This window comes from Madurella fahalii, assembly GCF_045866475.1.
Source record: "Madurella fahalii IFM 68171 DNA, scaffold_5, whole genome shotgun sequence".
NCBI lineage: Eukaryota > Fungi > Ascomycota > Sordariomycetes > Sordariales > Madurella > Madurella fahalii.
This window is the reverse complement of record NW_027263975.1, coordinates 3,010,647-3,031,201: the sequence shown is the minus strand read 5'-3', so window position 1 is coordinate 3,031,201 and position 20,555 is coordinate 3,010,647. Positions and strand designations below refer to the sequence as shown.

General features: G+C 55.2%; 6 protein-coding genes across 6 annotated transcripts; 4 read left to right on the top strand and 2 right to left on the bottom strand.

Annotated features, from left to right (window-relative positions):
* Positions 1-140: 140 nt before the first annotated feature.
* Positions 141-1,132, bottom strand: PSF2 (DNA replication protein psf2; the record flags this gene model as incomplete). The annotated part of the gene is made up of 2 exons (XM_071064909.1): positions 141-860; positions 1,019-1,132. 2 exons carry the CDS (start codon positions 1,130-1,132, stop codon positions 141-143), a joined length of 834 nt encoding a protein of 277 aa, XP_070921010.1.
* Positions 1,133-2,716: 1,584 nt separating this feature from the next.
* MFIFM68171_09489 (uncharacterized protein) lies at positions 2,717-3,637 on the bottom strand (the record flags this gene model as incomplete). Its single annotated transcript, XM_071064908.1, has 2 exons — positions 2,717-2,972; positions 3,042-3,637. The coding sequence occupies 2 exons, from the start codon at positions 3,635-3,637 to the stop codon at positions 2,717-2,719; spliced, it is 852 nt and encodes a 283-aa protein (XP_070921009.1).
* A 7,923-nt stretch (positions 3,638-11,560) lies between these two features.
* MFIFM68171_09488 (uncharacterized protein) lies at positions 11,561-12,307 on the top strand (the record flags this gene model as incomplete). Its single annotated transcript, XM_071064907.1, has 1 exon — positions 11,561-12,307. The coding sequence occupies one exon, from the start codon at positions 11,561-11,563 to the stop codon at positions 12,305-12,307; it is 747 nt and encodes a 248-aa protein (XP_070921008.1).
* An 819-nt stretch (positions 12,308-13,126) lies between these two features.
* On the top strand, positions 13,127-14,326 carry MFIFM68171_09487 (uncharacterized protein; the record flags this gene model as incomplete). Its single annotated transcript, XM_071064906.1, has 2 exons — positions 13,127-13,205; positions 13,266-14,326. 2 exons carry the CDS (start codon positions 13,127-13,129, stop codon positions 14,324-14,326), a joined length of 1,140 nt encoding a protein of 379 aa, XP_070921007.1.
* A 551-nt stretch (positions 14,327-14,877) lies between these two features.
* Positions 14,878-16,986, top strand: MFIFM68171_09486 (Transcription factor vrtR1; the record flags this gene model as incomplete). The annotated part of the gene is made up of 1 exon (XM_071064905.1): positions 14,878-16,986. One exon carries the CDS (start codon positions 14,878-14,880, stop codon positions 16,984-16,986), a length of 2,109 nt encoding a protein of 702 aa, XP_070921006.1.
* A 337-nt stretch (positions 16,987-17,323) lies between these two features.
* MFIFM68171_09485 (Oxidoreductase) lies at positions 17,324-18,670 on the top strand (the record flags this gene model as incomplete). The annotated part of the gene is made up of 1 exon (XM_071064904.1): positions 17,324-18,670. One exon carries the CDS (start codon positions 17,324-17,326, stop codon positions 18,668-18,670), a length of 1,347 nt encoding a protein of 448 aa, XP_070921005.1.
* Between the last annotated feature and the right edge of the window lie 1,885 nt (positions 18,671-20,555).

Genomic DNA, 20,555 nt, shown 5'->3' with positions numbered 1-20,555 from the left:
CAACATGACATTTTACCAACCCAACTATTTTAACCCCTCCCCTCCCCCCCCTCTTCTTGACCGCCATAATATGTCCATGCCCTCACAACCTATATATATACCACCCCCCCCCCCCCCCCCCCCCCCCCCCTCTCCTCCATTCAAAAGCCCATCTCCTCATCGCTCCCCTCGAGCTCCCCAGCAGCGCCCATCTCCTCCTCGCGCTCGCGCCGCGCCGCCTCGGTCCCGGCCCCGATCTTCCTGACGCCGTCCATGACGCCGAGGACGAACCCGCGGCTCTCGGCCAGCTCGACCGCGCCGACGCCGCGCAGGCTCATCAGCCCGCCGCCGAACCCCTCGAGCGCCGCGGCGCTGCTCCGCATCTTGGCCGCCCGCACCTCGACCAGGTCCCGCAGCAGTGACCGCACCTCGCCCGCGCCCGCGCCCGCCGCCCCCGTCCCCGTCCCCCCGAGCCCGGCCACGTCGTCGCCCGCGTGCGCCAGCAGCTGCTCCGCTACTTCTAACCAGTGGTACGGCAGGTGGCCGGCGGGCGCGTCCGCCGTGCACGAGGGCACGAACGGCGGGGACAATCGCACATCGCCTTCCTGCTGCTGTTGATGTTGTTGTTGTTGTTGGTCCGGGAAGGAAGGGAGGCGGCGGGCGAGGCCCGGGCGGGCGGGGTCTGCGCGGGCCGGGGGCGGGGGCGGGTCCGAGAAGGCCGATGGGTCCTCCTTGGTCTCGCGGTGGATGATGTCGGCGAGCGAGGAGGGGTGCAACCAGGGCGGGGCCACGATGTTGGCGCGGCGCTGCTTCTTGAGGAGGAGGGCGAGCCAGAGGGGCAGGTCGGCGCGGTGCGGAGGCCGGAGCGGCGGGGTTTGGCCCTGCGAGCCAAGAGGTTGGTTAGAGTTTCTTTTTTCATTTCTTTTTCATTTCTTTTTTTTTTCTTTTTTTTTCTTTTCTTTTCTTTTTTTTTTTTTGTTTTGTATTTAAAGTCGAGGAAGGGAGAAATGGATGCGGGGATCGGTGGGTATGGACTTACGCCTAGCAGGTCGATGCTCTCGAGGCGTTGGCGCGGGACGACCGTCACCATTTCCATTTCGGCGAGGAAGGCCACCTCGGCATGGTTCAGGCCCGGCGGGAGGGGCAGGGCCATGGTGAGCTCTGTTGGCTTTTCTGGAAGCGAAGGGTGTCGAAAACGGGATGTCACCTCGTCATGGTACCTTTGAACAAAAATTGGCCTTTTTTCTGTGGACGAGCGGGGGTGGAGACTGATTTCGCCTTGGCTGTCGAGTAGTTTGAGTCTCACTCGAGACGCGTCGAGATGGAAAACGCGGGGCAGATCGCGGGTGGATTCAGCACTGACGTCGGGTCGCCTCGGTAGCTCGGCGCGCCATAGGGCTGAAAAGTGCCGAGATCTTACGAAAGTGGTCGGTTCCGGAGAGCATGCACAGGCCACACCCTAACCCTGGTTTGGGTCCAGGCGAACTGATTGACGTTTCTGGAGTCTGTGCTACAGAGTAGAGTATACAATACAGTGTATCTCTGTATTCAGTTAGTCCTGTTTCTTTTACAATACTTTTTTTTTTTTTTGGGGGGGGGGGCAAGAATAATAATAAAATAACAATATTTCCCGTTCTTGAGCGTTTTCTGCGTAATGCGCCTAGGAGGAACAGCTGGGCTTCTCGAATGCAGGCGAATTGTTTCGTCTCGGCAGTTGCTGGGGATGAAGGTGCTTACCTCATCAAGCTGAAAAAGAAGAATGATGAAACCAGAGAGCATACCATGCCCAGTTACTCGGATTGGGATCCGAAATTGTGGACCAGATCTTCGATTTCATCGTAATTTCATCGTGGGGTGCGCGGATTGCCCCAAGCGACCCGTTGCAAGTGGGTCCGCGGAACACCCGGAGCTGTTAAGTCAGCCTTGACGTCTTAGCTAACATAAGCCAAAGCCACACACCCGATGAAACCTCGCGTCGAGTGCCATGCGAGAAGGAATCAAACTCATGGCAACCTATATCTCGTGTCACCGGGATCCTGCCACAACAACGAGCGTGTACCTGGCAAAACCATCGCGCAGTCGCGTTGAGGCTAGGGAGGATGTTCTGTGTTGCGCTCCACTGTCCGTTACACGAGCCATTTTTCTACTAGCGAATAAAGTCACGAAGTTGGGCCCACGGTATGCTCCAGTATCTTGCTGCCTTACTGTACCGCCTCGAATGGGAACCCTGGCTTGTTGCAAACCGCCCACCCATGCGGCGGAACGGGGGGGCGGATGGCTGCGCCCTGGACGCAGCCATCACGACAAAAGCCTCATTCTTGCAATTCACGTTCCTGCTTGGGCCCAAAACCCACCGCCGCTGTCAGAAAAGAGCGAGATAGGCAGCATAGTCAGTGGTATGTGGCGCTCTTCAGTCTCACACGCGGGTCATCCGAACAAGACTCGAGAAGGGGGGGATAGAGAATTCGAATTGACATCATGAAACTCATTGCCGCGCTCATAACGTAGATCATAAGTTGACAATAGGCAGCCAGATATTCCCAGTCCCCGGGGACGCGAGGCGGACCCCGCGGGCCCCGGAGAACTCAACACCTTTGTATACCACCGTGGAAACCCTTCAAGCGGAAAAATAATTGTCGGAAGAGGAAAACAAAAAAAGCTCAAAATGGCAATACACGCTCGCTAAACCGACAAACTCCAAAATCAGCCCCAAGCCAAATGCCCACAGCCCATGTTGTTAAGCCGTCTTCTGTTTCCGTGACCGCCACTCCTTAGGTCGCCCGTGCTTCCTCGTCAGATGTCTGAGGAGATGGTCGCGTCTCGCAAACGACTTGCAGCACCAGTCACAGACATGCCTTGTCGCCGAGAGGTTGAATGACGCCGCCACATCTCGATGCCTGGCGAGGATGTGTTTGTTCAGGTCCGCCATGTACTGATGGCCCTTGTTGCAAATGGGGCATTTCACTGGCTTGTCGCGTTTGCGGCGCTCCCGTCTGTGACGCCGTGCTATTGTTAGAAACCTCTTTGACCGTAAACACTATCTGGGGGAACGTGAGGCATACTGGGAGAGACGGGTCCGGCTGGGTTTCTGGTGGGGTTGGTGGGTGGTGCTCGCCTCCGATGGCGACGACTGGACCGCCGGGGTTCTTGTGAGGCTTTGGGGAACACTACCCCCGGTAGGTGGGATGTTGACTCTATGTTTTACCGACATCTGGACCACGTCGATGGGTGAGTTTTCTAGTGAGCTAAGGTACGCCGGTGATGGTGGGTGCAGCAAATCTGGAGACAGAGACGACATCTCGGGTGAAGTTGATGAGTCGGCCAAGACGGACTCTGTTGAAGTCCACCACACGTCGGCCGAACTGCTGGGTGAGGTAGGCTCTGTCTCAAACCCGGGGTCAAACCCAGATGGATCCACGCTGATTATGTAGTCGAGGGGTTCGTTAGTTAAGACGTCAATACCGAGTCTGTTCAGATGGTAGTAAGGGGGGAGATCCTCGGCTTCAACATCATCTGGTAATAAATAATTCGATGGCAACTCCTCGCGGTCGGTGTTCTCTAGGTTCGGCGGTTCCCAGGCGGTAAAGCTTTCGTCCAAGTTGTCGTGATACAAGGAGGGCCACTCCTCGAGGCTGAAATCGTCATTCTGGGCCTCCATCTTGAACCAAGCGCGACGGTAAGTCGATGTCCCGCGCTCCTGTCGACAGTAGGCTTTGTTGTTGGAGTTCTTGTTTTCGTTTCGTTGATGTTGAGCGTGAGCGTGAGCGGCAGCTTTGATTCTGTTTCGCTATCCGAAGTTTACGGATTGCAGCGGGACCTTTTAACGACGGACTATCCAGGTCCGACAATCTGCTGTACCGTAGACATCATGTTAGTTTTGAACGATGTCACCTAGAGGGAAGTAGTAAACGTACGTTATCCATGATGTACAAGTGCGAGTCTTCCGACGCCAACTTCCTCCTGATACTGCCGCCATGACCCCGAACGCATCGGTTGCGTCGGCCGTCAGTCGCCATCTCGATGTCCGAGCAGGAAGGATCATGCTGGAGAAGCACACAAGAAGCATGGCATCTAGCTGCTCGCCGTAACGGTCAACTTCCAATGCGGTTACGTGCTTCTCCCCAAGATGCCCTGCTTGGACAGCGAGAGGCCTGACATGCGAGTTGGACGCGGGGTTGCGAAGACGTCGATAGGGCGGCAACTTTTGGCAACGATTGTGAGCACCCGAAACGGTAGCTAGAGTCAAGGCGATGGGTTGCAAACTCACAATTTTGCTCGAAGCGAAGAAGGAAGTTTCTTGACTGGGAGAAGAAAAGGAAGCCCAGGGCGAATACCGAGCCCGAGCCACGCTCGGGCCGCAGACCAGTAATATAGCGGGGAAAGGGTGGGTCTCGGTCATGAGTTCCGCGCGCTGGCAATCGTGGCGCCCCGTTCGTACTGGTTCTGATGATGAGAGTTGTGATCGCCAGGCGCGCGACCGGCTCTCATGACCGTGACCCACCCTTTCCCCGCTATATTACTGGTTCTAGTATTTGTCCGGGTGAGGTAGAGAGACTTGAGAAGCGTGTGTCGGTTCTTTCAGACTAGTAATGTTTCCGGGAATCGCTGGCGTCCCAGACTCTCAGCACGTCAGAAAAACACACCTGAAGAAGGGCTATGTGGGGGGATGAGTTGTGGAGTTGGGGAAAGTGAGAGAGGAACCTGACCGCGCGACAAAGCTGGGATTTAAATCAATGAGCGACCCCTCATCAGTACTCGGCGGCGACTCGGCTTGCCAGCATTCCCAGCGGGGCCGGTTGTGTACACCAGAAGTACTCTGTAAACGACCGGCGATTGGATCTTTTGGGGTCCAACAAGACAACGCCTGCATTTCGGCCATCTTCCCTGGCTCTCCATGCTCTGCCGGTGGGCCTCATCATTGGGTGCCTTACTTTTCGGACGGAGTCATACATGCAACCTCGCCGACGAGGTTGGGCCCAGGTTGCAAGTTGCAGCTGCCATCGCTCTGAGTTGTCCGCAGGCGCTTGGTAACACCTACATGATGCTGACAACTTGCAGTCTTTTGTTGGCAAGCCGGGCTCCTAGCTCTGTTGAGGCCTAACAGTACAAATCTGAACTACTTAATGCAGACTAGATTGATTTGGGACGCAGTATGCTCGCAGTCAAAATCGAACGGTTATCGCTCTGCGGAGATAGTGTTCAAGACAAAAGCACTACAAGCTCACTCGGACCCGATCCCTCGATTCAACACACGCCTACAACACCCAAGCGGGCTTGTTCGGATTTGTTTCGTCGGATAAAGTCGTGTTTTCTCTGCTGAATATCACAGTCGAGGCTTGTGGCTGTTGTTTGCTTTGCGTCATATTTAAGGTGCAATTGCTGGACAGCAATTGCGGCGTCGCTTTTGCGCGACAGTTATGAGTCTTTAATTCCGCACTTAGCCCCAATTGGCAGCAGTTGCACTGTGTCCCCAGGGCACGCAGCAAGAGGTCAGCCGTTCGAACCAGACAGAGTCCGACCGAGCAAATTTTGACGTAAAAAGGAGGGGAGCGTCCGCAGTACAAAAAAATAATTCTCCTCAGCTACGGGAAAACAGGGCGGTTCAGAGCGGGCAGTTCAGAGCCCGCTAGGTAAAACCTCGCCCTGGTGGGTGTGTCATACTTAAGGTGCAATTGCTGGACAGCAATTGCGGCATCGTTTTTGCGCGACACTGTGTTGAAGTGTAGGTGATGACTAGCAGGGTTTTCTATGCACCTTAGATACCTTACTTACTACCCAAGGTACCTAGGTAAGGTAAATCTAACTTGTCTTGTGGGTAACGCTTACTTATTTGTAAAGCAGGTAATTCGCCGAGCTACCAACGCTGGGTATGTGATAATTCATTCAGGAATTTAGGGGGGAGAAGAGATAGAAAAAGAAAAAGGAAAGAAAGAGAGGAAGAGATCTGTTCATGATACAGTTAATAGTGAGTTGGGGAAAACTGCCCCCAGAGGGCGGGGTCCCTCTGGTCAGAGGGACACACTTGCTAGGATGGCGCCCCGGGGCTGGAACTTGCCGTGGGCCCATTTTTCTTTGGCACTATAAGTAGGGCCGTCCTGGCCATTGCTCCTTAGACAGAACAATCATTTCAGCACTCTTTCCACATCTGTTGCAGGCTCAATTGTCGAACTTTCTTTGCGTGCAAAGTGATCTCCCTCTGATCAGAGGGAGTTCTATCGGCACATGTTGTTTTGATCTTGTTTAGGCTGCAGAGACCCAATTTGTGGTCGTGTCGCCTGGCCTGTCTTGTCTATCCTGTCCGTCTTGTATTTGGCCGTCTTTGCCCTCCCCCTTGTTTTGATGGGTATGTGGGTGTCGATGTGTGTTTCTGCACCATTTCAATGGTCTTGTGCAGGATACGGCGTTGGAAACGACACCTATTGATTATTCTATTTTTATTATTCCCCGCCATATACATCTTTGTAGAAGAGTGCGGCAGGTAGCAGCTTGCTAAGCTTTAGTTACAAAGTTTCCACATGTCTCTCCATCGAGCTCCAAGACGGAAGACTCGAGGATATCGATCACACGGGGGCAGACTCGGGTTGCAACAGGAAACGGGAGCCGGGGTTCTCCAGAACTTTATCGGTATCTAAAGTCCTACCAGAAAGATGTAGAAAGTCCAGTCCTACGGAATGCTGACAGTTTACCAAGCCGCGATCCCCCCCAACGCACCTGCGTGTTTGGAATTTAGGCAGGCGCGCAATTCCAATCCGTTCCAACGTGGATCTCGCTCAGGACATAATGGCGCAACCCGAAGGATCAAGCGGTTACGCCAATCAAGGCCAGGCCCTGGTAAAATCTGCCTTGTAGGTTGGCTGCTCCGGGTCCCGCCGCTTAGGGCTTGGCTGCCCTTTTCGGACTCCCGAGCCGAACTTTGAGGACAGTGGAGCTCCGGGCCCGATTCTTGATGCCGGGACCGTTCGCCACTTTTCCTCGCTGTACCAAGTTGAAAGAATGGCGAATCCGGGCAGCAAAGAACGGGGGGAGGGGAATGGGGTTTCTTGTGTTGATGACTCAAATCAATTGAGAAAGGAAATATCAAAGGAGATCTATTCTAACCATACAAGCCAATGCACCATGCAAATGCACCAATGTCTTATGCAGACCCCAAGCTCTAAATGTAAACCCTGAACTCCGTGTCGTGTTTGCACCCGTGATTGCTCCCGTCAATCAAACCCAACCCCTGATGCCGTATGCAAAGAAAAAAGTCATTGGATCCTGGAATGCGTCGACCGAATCCTAGGGGACCCGATGATGCAAGGCTCAAAAATCATCTGCGGTTTCCAGAACTCTGTTGCTGAGGATTACACGTGAGTTAACATTGTTCTATTTGTCTTGGAAGTCAAGGGGCAAACATACACCGCTGTTTGACGAGCCCCCGGAGGTAGAGTTCGATGAGCCGCCGGAGCTAGAGCTGCCACCATACGGAGGATAGACAACGTCGGGCTTGAGGATGCTCAGAGCCGATCCGTGCTTGAGCACATCGTTCCAGTTCGTGGACGAGCCTCCTTGGTTGGACATTGTGGGCAAGTTATCTAGATAGTAGTCGAGAAGCTGGCGGTCGGATAGGTGACTGAGACTTCCTGGTGAGAAGACCTTGTCGAGCTCGTTGATGTAGCTGCTGTTGCTGTTGCTGTGGTTGTTGCTGCTGCTAGTGCTGGTGCTGGTGCCGGTACTGTTGCTGATGCTGCTGCTTGAGCTGTTCCGTCTTGTCGGCTTGATGGCCATGGCCTATATATGCGACAGACGAGCAATGAATTGAGTGTAGATGGTAGTAAACCGGATCTCGTCACTCGACTAGATGTGACTCGATAGGTTTCTGTATCGGTGCCTGCTTGGTTATTCCTTCGAGCTGCGCTACAGATGCCGTAGGAATAGGCTTGTGACTACCTAGGTAGGGGGGGGGGGGGGGCAGGCTTGTAGGCCATCCGTGGCCAGGAAACCACCTCGAGGGTACATCTGTGCAAGAGGGATGCGGCGGGTCTGGATCGCTCAACGAGCCACTAAGACTGACTCGATTTACTGCCACAGCCGAGTTCTCGCTCTTTTTCACCGGTAGGAAGCAAACTTTCACGAAATGCGAGCGGGAAATCCGAGCACGTGCTATTTGGGGACGGCGTGGGGAAGTGGCTGCTCGGCCAATCCGCGGAAACGGTGAAACCAACCAAACGCACCAAAACGCCTTGGCCACAGCCGAGAATGATAAGCTTTCCGTTGCCGCATCAGCACCCAATCCAATTTTCGGGACAAGGATCGATCACCGAAACGAGAGCCATCCATTCCGAGTCCCGACCGGCCGGCTCCGACCCAGTCGGAAGAAGATCCGTCAACACCGATTCAGGCTGCATCGCCATCGTGGCCAAAGCTGTGTGTTTCGGTGATTGCTGCTGCCTTGTCCTCTGCGGCTTGGGACTTGCCACTCAACCGGCTTGTGCAGAGCCACAGGCGTAGGATCCGTGTTAGATTTATTGGCAAATTCTCGATCCGGATTTAAAAACTGAGCTAGGAGAGAAAAATAAGGAGACAAGGCATGGACGTCCGGTAGGAAAAGAAAAATGAATTAAATGAAATCTGGAATAAACTACAGAGAAGGACTGAGATGGAGGCTAGCAGGGCAGCTGGAACACTCGGAGACTTACGGTACAGTAGACAGCCCGGTGCCCGACGGAAGTGGGTAAAGCTGGCCGTCAGCTGTGCCAGTGCCCGAAAACTGCCAAAGAGATGGGAGTTGGCCCCTGGACACAGCCTTCTTTCCCTCGGAAAAATCAGGTGTGGCTAGTGGGGCGCGAGTCGTTGTGGCCCAAGCGTTGTAGAGTGTAAGTCGACTTTTACACGCCTGAATGAATCTACCATACCTAAGGTACACAGGCCACATCGAGAGGATGGAGCATCAATTTGTCATGTCAACGCAGGGTATTATTTCTTTGGAAAAAAAAATTTTTTCTCTGTAATTATCCATTGAACTAAGAATAGCTTCTGTCATTCCTAATTCAGGGCCAGGAAGTGGATAATATTCGTTGCACCTTTGCTCATACCATGTGTATCGGTGTCCGGCAATACAAAAGTATAGGGACGTTCACAACCATTGAACCCATTGACGACCGCTGACGCTGTCCATTTTACATGGCCCGGCGCTACACAGATCAAAGTATGACAGCCATGGTTGATTCTGCATAGTTATAATGCTGGCCCGGGTTATGAAAACTTTTATTTACCTCATTGATAAATGCATGACACCTTATGTGGAATCTCATTATGAATCGGTCAGGTATTGGTTATGGATATTGTTGGGTTACATCAATTGATGGCCGAAAATGGTTTGAGATGTATAATGTATTGGGTATGACCGAGAGAACGCCGACCGCCTTTGCAACGGGGACGTTGGGGTCTATGCAAGCGGAAGTGATAGCGGCGGATCTAGCAGGTTGTCTTAGATGGAGGACGAGGGCCAGACCGTCGCATCATTCGCAATTGCGGCCTTCATTGCAAGGAAGGTCGGCTCATCGGGTACCCATTATGTGAACCTAGCAACCTGACTGGGCGGTCGCCATAGCAAAGATGTAACGCGGCATGGTGAGCTAACGAGATGGTGCAATCCGTGAGAGTAGGACTGTCAGGCATATGCTTAGCGGCGGGGAGTTCCCCGGTGTGGTCTACCACGTACTGCGCCTTAACTACCTCAGTTATCGGGACGCCCGCGTGGGGGCCGATGCAGTTCGGCTCTGCTAGCCGGTTGACGGGTTGACGGGTTGACGGACTTGTGCGCGCGATGTCACCCTTCCCCCACTAAAAAAAACATGCGAATTAGGGGGCAGAGTTCGCGGGCTTATCTCCGCCCCAATCTGACAGCCACCGGGTCCCCCTGCAGCCTAGCCAAGCACTGCGCCTTAATGCCACGAGGAGCGGGCCGGACCCAAGTTAGGTCCCTCGGTGGCGTTGATGTACAGTACTTTACAGTAATTACCTGGGTCAGGTGTGGGAACCGAGCAGGCATGGCTGCAGAACCATGCCACGCTCCAGTGTTCCTCCCCCGGCCTCCTGTTCCCAAAACATTGATCCCAATATTGCACGCTCCGGACAAAAAAAGAAGTAAAAAAAGGGTTTAAAAAAGTACTGTGGGAAAATAAGCTGCCGACACAGCCAGGGCATGGCTACGGCGACGAGTTCCAATTGTCTATTGCTAACTTGGGTTGTCACGTAGGGAATACGTACAACCTTCTTCGAAGCATCTTGCCATAGCTTTAGCATGTATAGGTACCTAAGGTATTTACGGGTTTTGTTGCAGAAACGGATTCGCATGTTCCGCGACAACGTTAAAAGCGAATTTCACATAATCAACGTATTGTCATGATGCCACCTCCGACACTGCTTGGTTGAGACCACATCAACTGGTGAGATATTGTAAGGAAGTGAGGTACTACGTGGTGATGCGACTCGTCTCTGGCGATCTCATGTGCTAGTCTCATTCAGACGGTCGATGTTGTTTGGCGCGAATCATCGGGCCGGGGTTGCAAAGTCATTCTGGCGGCCTGGTAGTAACTCAATAACTCTATACGCTCGCGTAAGCCAACCTGATCCCTGGATATCGCAAAGATATTCAGAACTTATGCAAGGGTACTGTACAATGTAGAATTTTTGTCTTTTCTCGCAGGATCGAACCAAGAAGAACCGTTTCTGGCTACCTAGGTCTCGAGAATCTCAACGTAAGCACCGATCCGTGGGAGTGCAACCCGCATTGGCTGAAGCACGAGTTAACCAAGGTGGCTCTTGAGCCCGCGGGACCTACCTCAACTGGAACCTGCGCAAAAGGTCGGATCTGGTGTCGGTCTTTGCGGCGTTACCAGCCAGGTTAACTAAGCCTGCTCCGGCCTGAGGAAGGGATGCAGACAACCAAAATGGGCCCAGGGTGAGTCTGGGCTCGAGAACCTGACCCAAGCGAAACTGGAAGGCTCGTGGCGGCCCAAAGTGGGCAGGTCCAAGCACGACACCACAACATGCCAGGCGGTGCCTTCCAAGTCCTCCTCGTCCTGACGCAGCCTGCCCAAGGCGGACCTGAGGAAGCCGCAACGGTGGCCTGGCGAGACCATGGCCATGAGCAGCTTTGAGGCGACCGGGACTGAACTTTGCCCGTCATCGTCATCGTCATCGTTCCCGCCCCGTAGTCGTTTGGCATTCAATCTGTTACCGCATCAATCTCCTCCAGAAGTTCTCGAGCATTCCCAAGGTCCCAATGGCTTCAGATCCACCCAGAAACCCTCCCGCAAAATATTTGCAACGTCTCCAGCGTGGCTGCTATGGAGCCACTTATGTCAGCGACCTTACCTTCGGCATCACCGGACGCATGGTCTTGAAAAGGGAGAGCGAGCACGCAAAACCGGCCGTTGAAAACGAATTTCGCTTGCACCGGCAAGTGGCGGCAGCTCTTGCGAATCGTATTGCCGAATCTCCGGGTGGCGACGTTCCATTTGCCGTTCCGGCCTGCTGTACCGTTCATTCCCTTTGTAGCCATTCTCTCACGGATGACTGACATGGCGGAACAGACATGCGCATTGGCTCAGACCACAGCGTTTGGGGCGACTTCTTGCCTCACCTCCCTCCACGAACCATGACCTGCGATGCTTTGATCACTGAAAGGATCCTACCGGCGGCGGTATCCTTCCGCGATATTATTAGGGAACTTACTCCCAAGGGCCCAGAACTCGATTTGGTCCTTGGCAGCTCTGATTCTGACCACTGTTACATTCGTCTCTACCTTGGCCGACGCAACGATGATCCTATAAAGCTGGACCGCGCCAACATAGCGTTGCATCTCCAACAGATGCACGCGCTCCGGATCTCAGTACCCCAGTACACCGTCGCTCTGGCAGATGCTTTGGCGTTCCTTCTTTGGCAAGCCGGAGTTGACGCCAACAGGGTAACATTCCTATTCGCGCCCCAGAGGCGCTTCGGCGGCCATGCATATCCCCCCACCCTAGAACACTATTGCCCTCGTCTCGGTTGGAACGCGTTGTGGCTGCTCGGTTTTGACCACTGCAGAGAGATGACATTGGACGCGTGCGGCGTTGAGCGCGCCGCTGATGCCTTTTTACACAATGAGCCCTACTTCCCACGGCCTGGAGGAATCGTGCGCGAGGAGAGGGTCCTCTGGGACATTTTCCGCGACCGCTTCATTCTCCAAAGCCAGAGCATCTTAAGGGACAAAGATGAATTTACTCAAGAGTTGCCGAGGATGCTTATGGATAAGATTACGATGTTCAGGTTCTACAGACCAGCCGCATCACTGGGGTAGGGAAGTTGGAGGGTTTGGACGGCCGCAGCGAAGATTGATGTGTTTCTCAGAACAGCGGTAGCGGGTATTTACCTAGTGTGAGTGTACCTTACCTATTATGTGCGTAATTATTAGGTCGTCAGTGTCCAGACCGGAAAATATGAGCAGGTAACGTGAAACTTAGCATCCCCCGTGACGCCATTCGCCTCATATCTCCATACATCCATAACCCCTCGTTTTCTGATGAAGGCACGCAGCAGATGCAGGGGCCAAAGCCCCAACCGTCTTTGTTCTCGAAACATCGCGGGGTTCGGGTTCCATCCCATTAGCTTTGCCGTGCCAGTTCGCGCATGACAGATTGCCTTCTCAGTCCACTGATAGACCCGGAAAAATGCGAATGGTGCGCTAGAGGCCCGCAGGGTAGAAATTGCCGGCATAGGGGTCCAAGTTTTCTCGAGGGTCCGGATTTCAGGGGTTCCCAACGTACCGGAGCACGTTTCAACGCTCGGCCGAAAAGGGGTCCGTGACACCCCACCACTAAGACTTTGCGGATGCTGAGCATAACAAATCTTGTCACAATGCATGAGTTATACCTGCAGCTCACACAGAACAGATCAGAATGAAGGGATCGCGCTCTTCGAAGATGGTGTGCGGAAAGTTAGGACCTCAGTATATGAGTCCTTTGTCTCACGATGCATCATGGAATCCTCGTCCCATTCCTCTTTCCTCCTGTTCGAGTCCCTACCGTACGTCCGTACCCAGATAATGCCCATCGTAAGCTCTCGTGATACGTTATCAATCGGCTCTGGAAGCCTCTCGAAGTAGAACATCACTTTCGCCATGTGCGACAACCGCGGAGACACGCCTTTTTGCTCCCCCTCAGAGGGAGCACAGTTCCAGACGGGCGACACTGTCGAAAGTAGGCTACCTAACCCCTTATTACCACCACGCACAATTAACCAACCATTGCAACCACTAGTAATATGGGACCCCTCATTTTTCATCAACGCCCCGCTCCAGATCCTCATCCAAGCCGACTTTTCCAATCTCCAAGACGACGCCGCAAACGGCGGAGGAGGAGCAGCGGGCTTCACCTCGGATCCCGTCGAAACCCAATCCGGCAACTTCACGTGGTCCATCCTTGACTCTTACCTGCCTCGGAACGCGAACTCCACCTCGGCCATACTATTTATCTCCGAGCCGATCATCCGCCCCCTTAACCCCCCGATCCTCCCAAACCCATCCTCTTCCCCAAATCACAACGACAACCGCAGCGGCAACAACAACAATGATAATGATAATGATAATAACAACCAAGACCGGACCGGAACAGGCCGCATCCGCCACGCCGGCCCGCGCCTGTCCCTCATCCGCCGGGGCAGCTCCTCCTCCTCTTCCTCAGGCAATCTCAACGCCAGCACCCCGCTGCTCAACAACCAGCCCCAGTCCCCAGACAACAGCAACGGCGGCCCGGCACAGACCCCAAGCCTCAACACCCTGGCTATCATCCTCCCCGTCGTCTTCGGCGTGCTCACCCTGGTGCTGATGGTGGGGTACGTGTTCCTGCGACGGCGCTATCCGGGCTTCACGTTGCGCGGGTGGCTGTCGGATCGCGGGGGATTCGGGTCTGCGAAAGGGGCCGGGGCCGGGGCCGGGGCCGGGGGTTGGTGGCGGGGCTTGGGCCGGTCGGGGAGGGGGTATGGGGAGCGGCAGAGCAGAGGCCAGAGGCTGGGCAAGAAGATGACGCGGCTGCCCCGGGGAGCGGGCGTGGGGTTGAGGGGCAGGGAGATCAAGGTCGTGACTACCGACTTGCAGGGGCTGAGGATGAATGCCGTCCGCATGGCTGGGGCCTTTGCCGGGGCCGGCGGCAACGAGGTGGGGAGGGGATGGGGTGGAGGGGTGGGAGCTGGCGGGGATGGGGCGGGTAGGAATGCCGGACTGGGGTTGGGGATGGGGACTATCTCTTCTCAGACTCAGGCGGAGGGGAGGGGGAATGTTTTTCGGGAGGAGGTGTGGAGGCAGGAGAGAGAGAGGGTTTAGGTTGCCTGGGGAGTCGGGGGGTTGGAAGGCGCGGAAGGGTGAGAGGGGACTTTGGAGGGGCTGGGTTTCTTTCAACTCAGTACGGAGTGTGCCAGTAACGTTTGTGCCGGAAGGTTCCGCTCTTTGATTTTTACCGTGGGAGGTTGTACTATTAGATGAGTGTGTAAGATTAAACGCGTGACGATGTCACTCACAGACAAATGCTGGGCAGTGCTGCCATTTTCGGCTCCCGGTCTCAACGGACAGAAACCGGCCGTCCTGTGCCTCTGCCCTTCGCACCGGGGCAGCAAGCTTCTTTGGCGCTCTCGGTACGACTGCTCGAACTAAGATCCTCCAAATCTCGATGGTACAGAGGTACCCTTTAACGTTACAACATGACGCCTTGTTACAGGGGGCGGCGAATCCATGTCTGGCGCCTGGGTTGTGCGCACGGACCGACACTGGCGTTAACCGATCCCGGGAACTCAGCTTAATCCCAGCATATTTGCTTGGGCAACAGCAAAACTCGCGCCATCGAACGTGTCACCCTCGCAACGAGGGAACTATGGGACATGGCCTCACATGACATCAACTCACGGAGCAAGCCACTAGCGATTGCCCCGGCGCCTCCGCGAGGAAGCGGTGCAGGCGATGACGGCAGCGACGGGGCCACGTCCAAGCCCTCCATGTCATTCAGCTGTCAAGCATGCGCCCGACGCAAGGTGAAATGCGACAAGGCAACACCGACATGCTCCCGCTGCCGCAAGAGCGTGGTCGAGTGCGTCTATGAGACACCTCGGCCGCGGAAACGCAAGTTGAGCAGCGATGTCCTCGAACGGCTTGCCCGCTATGAGCGCATCCTGCGCCAACACGGCCTTTTGGAGTCGGATGGGATCGGCACAGAGTCTGCCGAGGAGCCTGTATCTTTGCTCTGGGACGAGCCGGAAGACTTGCGGACGGGTGGCAGGCTCTTGGCTAACCGGGGCAAATCGCGCTATTTGGGCAGCAAGCTCTGGCGAAACCTGGAATGTGACCATTTTCAGGGCGCTTCCGACGTGGAGAGCGAAGACGACGAAATGCCCGACAAAGCCATCCCGGCAGCTCCATCAGACCCCTTGACAGAAGCATTCATGAGCGGGCCCCAGCGGAGTCTCCTGCTGTTCCACCCGACTCCTGAGAACGCCTGGATGCTATGGACAACGCACATCGAAAGGGTCGAGCCGCTCTGCAAGATCCTGCATATTCCATCCACCACAAGAGTATTTGAGGCAGCCTCGCAGGAGCCCTCCATGGTGTCCAAGCCCAATGAGTGCCTACTCTTTTCTGTGTATCATTTCGCCGTCCTCTCAATGACTGAAGAGGAATGCATCTCCAAGTTGGGACGGCCGCGGGCTGTTCTCTTGCACCAATATAACTTCGCAGCGCGACAGGCGCTCGTTAATGCCGGCTTTCTCAAAACCACCGAGCTAGCAGTCCTGCAAGCCCTAGTTCTCTACCTTCTGTCCTCGCAGTACTCCTACGGCGCACACACGTACTGGATTTTGACGGGCGTGGCTGTGCGCATAGCACAGCGCATTGGGCTTCACCGGGACGGAGAGAAGCTGGGCCTGCCACCATTCGACGTCGAGATGAGGCGACGCTTGTTCTACCAGCTTATGCCCCTGGACGCCAGGGCCAGCGGTGCGGCGGGCATGGGGATATCGATGCTTCCCGAGGCATGGGATACGCGATCGCCTCTCAACATCAACGATGACCAGATCTGGCCGGGCATGGCTGAGCAGCCGCAGGAGAGGAAGGGGGCAACCGAGATGCTCTTCTGCCTGTCGCGCGTATGCCTCGGAAATTTCTTTGCATCAAGGGCAAAGCCGACAGAAGGGAGGGGACCAAACTCATGGCTGCTTGGGGATGTCCGAGAAGCCGAGAAGCTTGTCACCGAGGCCGAGAGCGAAGTTGAAGAGAAATACATCCGCTACTGTGACGTTGTCAACGCACTGCACTTTCTGACCGTCTGCCTCGCCAGATCGGGGATCACTGCCATGCGCCTGCGGGTCCGGCTGCCCAAAGCCAGGAGCTACACCGCGAGCGATGCGGACAAGCGGGAGGTCTTCCAACTCGCGCAAAATATTCTGGAGACCGACGTGGCGGTGTGTTCCCACCCGGGTGTGCAGAAATACCAGTGGCATCTGAGACACTTCTTTTTATGGGGCACATGGGATTCCTTCATCTTTATCCTGACCACGCTGTTAAGGAGTAAGGACATGCTCTCTGCCGCAGAGATAGATACCGTTTGGGCCAAGGTGGAGCAAATGCACCACCACCACGACGAACTTCTGGGGTCGAAACGGGCCTTGTACGTGGCATTGGGCCGTCTGACGCTCAAAGCATGGGAGGCCCACCCACCGACGAAGGCAGGGGACGGCTCGTTGGAACCCGCGTTTATCTCTTCTTTGCGCTCTCTTTGCACAAAGAGCGAAAAGGACAACAACAAAGCTTCTCTAAAAGGGAGCACAGAAACTAGCTTGGATCCAGTTACGAACCATTCTTTCGACGACATTGCCCCTGATATCGACGGCAGCTTCAATCTAAACGAGGTGGACTGGGCGTTCTGGGACCAGCTGATCCAGGACAATCAGGCGCAAAACGGACAACAGCAAAATGAGTTCTCTTTGTTTCGGCCATGAAACATTCCTCGGGTCTCAATCCTGCTGGTGACTGACAGATGTCGTGGACTGGAAGTTGCATGATCCAGAGTCCTGGGCCGTAGAACCTCCTGCCAGCTGTGATTGGTCAGGAGCTCGGTCGAAGCGCCCGAGCAGCTCGGGCCTCGGGATGCCCGAGTCACGGTCCGACATGCGGCGTGCAAACGTGGCTCGAGCCCTCTACTGGCTGCTCCTCTGGATATGCTGATGGGGAGCTGAATAGGGCTTAAAAGGGGTCCCAATCCCATCTTCATCTTCGGCCGGCCTCCTTCTAGGTCTTCCAGGTTTCCCTCTCCTAGCCGAGTACGCCATCTTCACCATGTCACATCACCAAAAGCTCAGAGTCTTGGTAGTAGGCGCCTCCATCGCGGGTCCGACAGCAGCCTACTGGTTCGCCAAGGCGGGCGCACAAGTCACCGTCATCGAGCGTTTCCCCCAGCTGCGCGTCGGCGGTCAAGCCATCGATATCCGCACGGTCGGCGTGACTGTCATGCGCAAGATGTCCGGCATGGAAGCCGCTGTGCGGGCCAAAGCCACACCCATCACGGGGATCCGCTTCGTCGACAGCCACTGCCGCGCCGTGGCGACCATCGAAGCCACCAGCAACCCGGACCAGCAGTCGCTCGTGTCCGAGTACGAAATCCTCCGCGGCGACCTCGCCGAGATCCTGGTCGACCTGACTAGGACCAACGAGAATATCCGTTACATCTTTGGCGAGCAAGTCGCCTCGATCGAGCCGCGCTCACCCGCCCCCACCAGTGATAACAAACCCAACACCGACATCACCGACAACGGGCCCGTGACAGTAACCTTCATCAACAACACTCTCCCTCCAACCAAATTCGACCTCGTCGTCGCCTGTGATGGCTCCACCTCGCGCACCCGCGCCCTCGGCTTCGCCTGCCCCGTCCGCGCACACATGCGCCCAATCAACTGGTGGGCCGCCTACTTCTCGATCCGTGGCGATCCGGACCCGTCCCTCCCGCTCTCCCAGCTCCACTCCACCACTCTGGGCCAGGCGTACAGCGCGCCGGGAGGGCGCCTGATCATGGCCGGGCCGGACCGCTCGCCGGGAGTAACGCGCGCAGCGATAATGGGCATCCAACAACCGGCGCATCTCATGGCATCCTTCCGGGAGGCTCAGCAGCAGGGAGAGGACGCCCTGAAGTCGCTCATTGCAGAGCAGTTCTCCTCCGCAGGCTGGTTATGTCCGGCCCTCATAGCGGGGATGCTAGCCGCATCGCCCGATTTTTACGCCACCGAGATTGTCCAGGTCAGGCCCCCGTCTTTGTACAACCTCTCCCGCCGCGTAGTCCTAGTCGGCGACGCGGGCTACGCCGCAGGCCCCACCGGGACAGGAACGAGTCTCGCGCTGGCGGGGGCGTATGTGCTCGCGGGGGAGGTGGCGAGGCACAGGGGGGATCTTAGGAGGGCGCTGGCCGGTTATGAGCAGGTGATGCGGCCGCTGGTGGAGGAGCTGACGCAGATTCCGAATTTGTTGGGCACCGCGCTGGCGCCGCAGACTCGGTGGGGAGTGAGGGTGAGGAACGGGGTGCTGTGGTTTGTGAGCTGGTCGGGGCTGCTAGGGTGGGTACAGCAGTTTATGGCAGGGGCGTTTAAGAAGATGGAGGAGGAGATGCTGCCGGAGTATGATTGGGTTGAGTAAGTGAGGAGAGAGCGTGGAAGGCAGTGGGGGTATGGAGAACCATTTGGTAGAGGTGAAGTAAAGGAGCAAAGCAGGGGAACAATCAGAGAGGACGCTGTCTGTTGTTTTCAGCCATCAATATACCCCGCTCTGAATAACCAGACCTGTTCATCATTTCGATTGGGAAATGTGAACGCCCTTCTAGCTGTACCCCGCCGTGTCCGGTGCTCCGTTAAAACTAGCCATCATCGCCTAGCATGTATCCACGACAGATGCGCGTTTGTGATAGATGACAACCCCATACGACCTCCAGGAGAGGCGCAGAAGGCGCATGGAAACTACAACGTTCGCATTGACTGTGTCGCAGGTGCGTATACCCACACACAACTGCGGGGCAAGCGGAATACCTTCTCTGGGGAGGGGCGGATGGCTAATTAAAGGTAAGAAATTGGACAGCAGCGAGTTAAGAGAGCTGCTTATGAAGAAGCGCAAGAAAGACGAAATCGATCCCGACGGCTTATCAATACTTTCATCTCAGCTAAAGCTACTACTTACACTAGTCTCGGCGACTGCCCTTAGACGGAAGAAGTCCCTGTCGATCAACAGGTATCTTGAGCTACTAGACAGGAGCGACTAAGACCTCGTGGATCTGCTAAGCAAGGACTTTAGGATAATTCAAGCGAGAGTTGGAGATACCTCGGCAGCGACAGAGACGTAGATTCTGTCGTTTAATTAGATCCAGCGGCAGAATATCTTCGTAGGCGAGCTTCTTACGCTTAAAGGGCCTCTTGGACCGGCACGCCATTCTGTTAGAGTTCCAGTTTATATCCAGCTATAGCAAGTAGCAGTTAGAGTGGGAGGGAGGAGAAGTACAGATCACAGAGGCTTCGGGGGGTTTTAAAGGCTTCTTCTTCTGTGGTAGAGGAGAAGTATCATAGCATCGGTATGCGCTGGCTCGTATAGTTTATAAAGCGGAAGTAGCTTGTTGAGAAGGGGCACAGGTTCAAGGGAGGGGAAGGCTGGGACGGCGACTCTTCTGGACTCTGTTGTATTATTCTTCGATTACCGAGGCTAGTGGGAAAATGCTGAGAAGTGTCTAGATTAAGGCTGTTGAACTACGGAAGGAAGTTCTGGGGTGAGAGAATCCCTCGACGCTTACTAGCGTAGCCAACCTGGCGTTGTATTTTTGGAACTAGGGCCGGTGGGAGGAGGCTGAGGAGCTGGACGTATGGGTGATGGAGACTTGCAAGACGAAACTGGGGGCTGATTATCCCGACACGCTGACAAGCATGGCTAACCTGGCTTCGAAGTAGCGGGAACTAGGGCTGGCGGATCGGGGGGGAGGGGGAGTGGTTGCTAGTATGTCAATTTTTAGCCAACACTGAGATTGTAGGCCATGAAGTATGACCACCAGTCCTACAACTACAGGACTTCCGCAGCCAATTTGGTGAAGCGACTGGTTTGAACGGAACCGGCACAACCTGTCGAGCGTCCGCCGGCGGCAGCTCGGGAGTCTTGCTGAGAAAGTGTATGAAGAGAGGGTTACTGTAATTTGAATGTATAAAAAGATTGGGTGTCAGAGGATCGGGCTTCTGGCGTAGTCGTACGAACGGACAATAGCACTAGTAGCAGGGACTAGTGTTAAACTCTAAGTTTCCCGGACGTGGAACCCGGCCCTCTTCTTCTGTCACCCGCCTGTTAATTAATGCTTATGTAATTAGGACAACCAAAGCGAAAAAACAACGCCCAAGTGTCTGTTCCGCCATCCATGGCACATATAGTACCGAGAAGTCCATTGGTCTCGACACCCGAAAGCCACCGTTGCCGGCTGTAATGAGCCAACCTGAGACGTATGTGGCTCTCGTGGCATGCTGTGACTCTGCGAGGCCGCAGTTGGAATTGTGCC